We start from the raw sequence: 6,083 nt of genomic DNA, 5'->3' as shown, positions 1-6,083 counted from the left end.
AAGAGAAAGAAAGGAAGGAAGAGAAAGAAAGGAAGGAAGGAAGGAAGGAAAATGAGTCTTCTGGACTTCAGATCTATTAGGCCACCTAGCTACTCTGAAATTATACTAGTAAATGGCTTAACATTTTGTCCAGGCTCAGGGTTTACCTTTTTTTTTTTTTTTTTTTTTACAGTGTTCCAGAGTGTTTAAGGGATTTGAATGAGATGACTGGATCTAGAAAAAAATCTCTCCCCTCCTTCCCCTTTTCCCCCCAACACATATCACATATAGGCTGTTCATTAGTAGTTTCTTTTCACCTTCTAAACTATTCTTGGTCTTCATTTTAATTCCATGTCATCTTTTCACTCCAATTTGCATTTAGCTGCCACTTATTTACTTGTTTGACAAAGAGCAAAAATCCTGGTGGGATTTGTTTTTGGTTCAACAACCTGAGTAAAAATACAGATGGAACCAAGATGGAACCTGGAGCTGGGGATTTAGAGAATGAATGTAAAAGGAAGTTCTTAGCTGTGAATCTTGCAGAATAGATCTAGCAGAGAGAATGGTATTTGTTCAGTCTTGTCTCATACTTTGTGACCCCATTTGGGGTTCTCTTTGCAAAGATACTGGAGTGGTTTGCCATCTCCTTCTCCAGCTCATTATTACAGATGAGGAAACTGAAGCCAACAGGTTAAGAGACTTGCCCAGGGTCACCCAAATAGTAATTGTCTGAAGCCAGATTTGAACTCAGGAAGCCCAGTCTTCTTGATTCGAGGCCTGGGGCTCTCTCCACCTTGTGCCACCTACCTTGTTTGGAGAGAGTCTTGGAACTTGTCGATTATATAGACATCTCAGAGCTGCTGTGAGGATCAAATGAGATCTTGTGTGTAAACTACTTTGTAACCCTTAAAGTGCTCTATAAATGACAACTGTTATTATTATTATTACTACCAATGCATTAAGATCGACAAAACATTATCCTTATAACGAATGAGGCAACGCAAATAGGAACTTTCTTGGCTTGACAAAGAAACCAAAGCTCAAGAAAACTCCCTGATTCCTACTAAGTCTCTTTCTGTCATAGGATCCTAGATTTAGAACTGGAAAGGACCTTCAAGGCTCTCTAGTTCAACCTCCTCATTTTATATATGAGAAAACTGAGACACAGACATGTTACGTGACTTGCTTATCATTGTTGTCTGAGACATAATCTGAACTCTGGTCTTCCTGACTCTAAATGCATTCTGCCTATACTAGGGTAAGCTGCTTCTTTTCCATGTTATCAGAAGTGGGGGTGGCAGCAAGCGAGTCTGAGAAGGGTTTTCTGCAGGCCTAGAAGGAAACGTGGTTTTGTAGTCAGATTACCAGAAGTGGGCCAGGAGAACTGGCTCTGCTTTCAAAAATCTAGAACAAGAGTTCTCATTTTGGCTCCAAATCAGACTTGTGACATATCCTTGGAAAAGTAACTCTTTTGTTTGGTTTCACTTTCTGTAAAAACATGGAGTAATAATATTTGCTACATGTCTTTCCAACTTCAGGATAAGCAGTAATGAGTGCATTGTGTTGGATTTTGGAAATGTTCTGCCTGCATACAGACCTTCACATCTGTTTGGTGGAATCAAAGTATGTTCTCTTTTGAAGGCAGAATTTGAACTCTCAAGGTTCCTTCCAGGCTTAGAGTAACAAAAGACATCAAACTCAGATAAAAGAAATTGGAAAGGATAATAATAATAATTGACAAATGATAGGGGGCAGCTGGGTAGCTCAGTGGAGTGAGAGTCAGGCCTAGAGACAGGAGGTCCTAGGTTCAAATCTGGCCTCAGACACTTCCCAGCTGTGTGACCCTGAGCAAGTCACTTGACCCCCATTGCCCACCCTTACCACTCTTCCACCTATGAGACAATACACCGAAGTACAAGGGTAAAAAAAAAAATAATTGACAAATGATAGGACATGAAGAGCTTTTCAACTAAGAAAGCCTTGAAAGGACAACTCAACTAATACAGATTTACAGATAATTTTAGATCAAGTAAATCCTTGAGACATTGATGGGGAAAGAAAGCTGGAATTTCTCTTAAAAAAAGATTTACAAAAAAAATTTTTTTTAAAAAGAGATCCATATTCATTCCCAAGGAGAATTCCAAATACTTTGGTATAGCCAAGTGACTGAATTTGCAATCAGAAAACTTGCTTTGCCATTGCCTGTGGGTTCTTGAGCCTTCTGAGCCTTCATTTCCTCTCTTGTAAAACAGGAATAATAATTCTTATACCTGTCTTACAAGGTAGTGGTAAGAAGCAAATGAGATGTGTAACATCCTTGCAGGTCATCTAATTCAATGTATTATTAGCAGACTCTGCCACCTTAAAGGCCTATGAGTATGTATCCTCGGGGCAGAAAAATCTGGTAATTCTCTTTCCCAGTCTGTAATTGATGGGAAATTACCTCACTATGATGTCAGTGTGACAGTTCAGTTATTGGAAATAGACAGTCAAGCAGTCTCTTGTTTTTAGCTGGAGATTTTTTTCCCACTTTTCCAAGAAACCACAGGCTAGAATTATGGCTTCGATTGAGTTCCCGTGCTTATATTATAATAAATTAATTTATATATCTATGTCTATAAACACCTTCATGTTACCTGCTCTCACATAACTTTTCACTTTTCTGCCATGTTGATCCTATCCAGGTAATTTGAGCTTCTTTGCACACCATCCAAGGTAGGTAGATAGATGGGGTGGGATGAGAGCCCAGCAGTCACTTCCCTCCTTTATCAACGTGCAGTTGTAGGACAGGGATAGAGTCTCATCGTCCCTCCACAAAAACTCGGGAACCATCCACAAGCAGACTGCCAGGATAGTGAGCCATGCATATAGGAAATGCAGGGGAAAGTGCTTACTTTAGCCAAGCACTGTGCAAAGTGCTATGGATGAAAACCCAAGAAACAAGAGCGTCCCTGCTCTCCAGGGACCTTCAGGGAGGCGATGCATAAATCAGAATTCAGTTGTGTGGGAGAAGGAAAGTCCTACGAGTCCCAGCAGGGCAGCTAGAAAGGCCCAAGAGGCTTGGGTGAGGCCAGTAGGACGAGTGCCGTTGCCAGGATTGCAGATCAGGTGGAAAGTTCTGGAAGTGCTCAGGAGTAGTAGCAAAGTGGATGGCAAGGGCCCTTTTCCTAGAAGGATACGAATCGGAGCCTTTAATTCACCCAGACTAAGTGGTCAAGCAGCTGGGATAGGTCGTGGGGAAGCCCAAGACCTTCTCAGACAGTCGTGTTGTCCCTTTTGATTCTCTCAAAGAACTAGGACTGAAATATTAGTTAATTCAATACCTCGTTACCATATCAAAACTTCATTACCTGTGACTACACTGGCTGAAAAGAGGTTGGAAGAACAAATCGCACGAGGGTTGATGGAAGTGGTATTGGTAGAGCACTTAGTTCCATGCCTAACACATGCTGCTGTTCGCTTGCGTCCAATCTCCATAACCCTGTGGCCTAGCCCGGCAATGCTTTATCTGGTGGATTGAGGCAAACAGCGGTTAAGGGACTTGTCAGGATCATACAACTAGTAAGTGTCTGAGGCTGGATTTGAACTTGGGTCTTCCGGACTCCAAGCCCAGCACCCTATCCACTGAGTGACCCAGCTACCTGACACAAAGAGGTGCTTAAAATATTGGTATTCCCTTCTTCCCTCTTCTGTCCCTTACGCTACAGGGCAAGTCATTTCTCCTCTTTTGGGTTCTATTTCCTTATTTCTAAGATAAAGAAAGTTGGACCAAAATCTCTCTAATATTTCACTCATGATCACACATTCTGTTTGTTTTTGTGTCACCATCTGAGCTTTTTCTTTTAAATATTTTCTCAAGTTTAATTGTTATTATTAATGACTATTATTGTCCAATGATGCTATTGTTATTATTGTTTACAGAGTCACAATTAATGGCTATATTATTCTGATGTAATTCTCTTCACTCTACACCACTTCATAAGTCCGCTTTTCTTTCTTGGCATTCCTCATAGTCACCATTTTTATAATACAAAAATACTATTTCTTTAAATTTGTACACTGTATTTTGTTTATCTGTTGTCCAGTTGTTGAGAATACTGGTTATTTTGGGCAAGTAGGTGACATTATGGATAGAGAACTAGGCCTCAAGTTTGGAGGACTTGGGTTCAAATCTGGCCTCAGACATTTCCTAGCTGTGTGTCCCTGGACAAGTCACTTAAACCCCATTGCCTAGCTCTTACTCCTCTCGTGCCTTGGAACTAATACTTAGTGTTGATTCTAAGATGGAAGTTAAGGGTTAAAAAAAAAAAGAATATTGGTAATCCCTCCCTTCTAAAATGTGTTTCATTTATTCGGTGCTGACTTTCTGCACTAGATTAGTTTTCTAGGGTGTTGTGCTAATTACAGGTTAGGAGAACTAACAAGACTCAGCCAGAATGACAAGTGGAATCCAAAGAATAGAACTAAGTCTTAGGCTGAAGTGATACAAAGCTATTTATAAACCTCCAGTTCTATTGATACCATTAATTAATTAGCATTTCCATCACCTTCATTGGCAAACGATTCTCCCATCATGTTCTGGCTCTCATTTTACACACGGTACGGCAATGCTAAATGACTTGCCTTTTGATAATACATGTATAACCCAGACCGAATGGCTTACCAGCTCCAGGAAGGCAGAGGGAAGGGAAGGAGGGAAACAATTTGGATTATATAATCTGGGCAAACTTAAGTGGAAATTTGTTATTAAATGTACTGGATAAAATATAATATTTTTATTAAAATGAAAAAATAATAAGCACTTTGCCTTCAGGAATCAGTTAGTGCTAGAACTATGATCAGAACTCAGAAATTCATACACAACCACACGCCTAGGAAAGATAGCGGGCTGCAGTGTCGAGAGAGTGTGCTGTTCTTGGAATCAGAAAGAAAGAGGTTTGAAGGCTGCTTCTGACACTTCCCAGTTATGTGGTGATTAGCAAATCAGTTAGCTTTTCCAAGCTTCTGTTTATTCATCTGTAACTCTTGGCTCAAAAAAAACTCTGTCGCCTGAGACTCTCTCCTCTTTGGTGGAAATGGACTCATTGTCCTGCGCCTGAATGTTGGGGAGAGAAGGAGAGAGAAGAAGCTGGAAAGAGAGGAAAAGAAGAGACGCTCTTCTGGCTTCCAGTTTTGAGGGAAAAGCTGTTCTCGCATTTAAGGAAGCAGAGAGGTGTAATTCTAACAGGGTACCTCGTCTCTCTGAAGAGAGCCCTTGATCCCTGTTTTCCCCTCTGGTAGGAATCACAGTCTCTCTTAAGGAAGAGGAACAGGAGAAGAGACCCGTGAGATGTCTGTTCTTACCTCCAAATGAGCCATCTCTCCGACAGACCCACGTAGACACGGGCCAAACAAAATGGTGCCCAACCTTCCACACATCCCCACGCATTTGTAAGATGGGGATGGTGGCACCTGAAGTGTGTGACAACTACACGCTTTTTAAGGTTAATGGGAAATAATCTGTGTAATGTACTTGGCCTCTAAGCCATAATCTTCTTACCGAGCTTCTAATTCTGTTCTCCAGTAGCGTGTGCCGACGGCATTCAATTCGCTGGAGAGTCGAATGTCACAAGCATGACTCATGCAGCCCCGGCTCTGGAGTCCATCATTGCTTAGACATCAGCAGGGGATCCTGAGAAAGACAGGCACACCCCGAGGGGTTCAAGAACTCTTTCCCAGATTGGGAACCTCTGAAATCAAGGTCCAGCCTAAATACTCTTCGTTTTCAAAGAATAACGTCGCTCAGTGATGTCAAGGGGTGGCACGTGAATTGGACTTAATCGAGGCAGAGTGGCACAGCTGCCAGCCTCTTCTCTCTTCCAGAGACGTCAAAGTCCAGTGGCAGGAAGAAAGTCAGGATGCCCGGAGACGGCTCCGAGTAGACTGGATGGACCTGGGTTCTTCTTCCAGGTCTGACCAAGCCCTAGAGGCGACAGAGCACCTGCTTCCGCTGCCTTCACGCCCATTGGAACAAGCTGCTCTCATCCGCCCATTCCACGGAGGAAAGTCTTCACATGCCTGGGAGTTTGAGAACTGTCAGTTATTCTCAGCCTGGTTTAGCCTGT

The 6,083-nt window shown here is 42.1% G+C and overlaps 1 protein-coding gene across 1 annotated transcript in view; it reads right to left on the bottom strand.

Moving 5' to 3' along the window:
- The window catches only part of USP24 (ubiquitin specific peptidase 24), a 185,993-nt gene extending 182,537 nt beyond the window's left edge, over nucleotides 1-3,456 (bottom strand). The window contains exons 1-2 of the mRNA XM_044674790.1: nucleotides 3,330-3,456; nucleotides 3,004-3,146 (exon numbers count right to left, since the gene is read on the bottom strand). Coding sequence (XP_044530725.1) covers nucleotides 3,004-3,146; nucleotides 3,330-3,456 — 270 coding nt within the window. The remainder of the gene's footprint in view (nucleotides 1-3,003; nucleotides 3,147-3,329) is intronic.
- Between the last annotated feature and the right edge of the window lie 2,627 nt (nucleotides 3,457-6,083).

Source organism: Gracilinanus agilis, chromosome 4 (genome assembly GCF_016433145.1).
Source record: "Gracilinanus agilis isolate LMUSP501 chromosome 4, AgileGrace, whole genome shotgun sequence".
NCBI classification, from domain to species: domain Eukaryota; kingdom Metazoa; phylum Chordata; class Mammalia; order Didelphimorphia; family Didelphidae; genus Gracilinanus; species Gracilinanus agilis.
The sequence above is the reverse complement of the archived record's forward strand: the minus strand, read 5'-3'. Positions and strand labels throughout refer to the sequence as shown.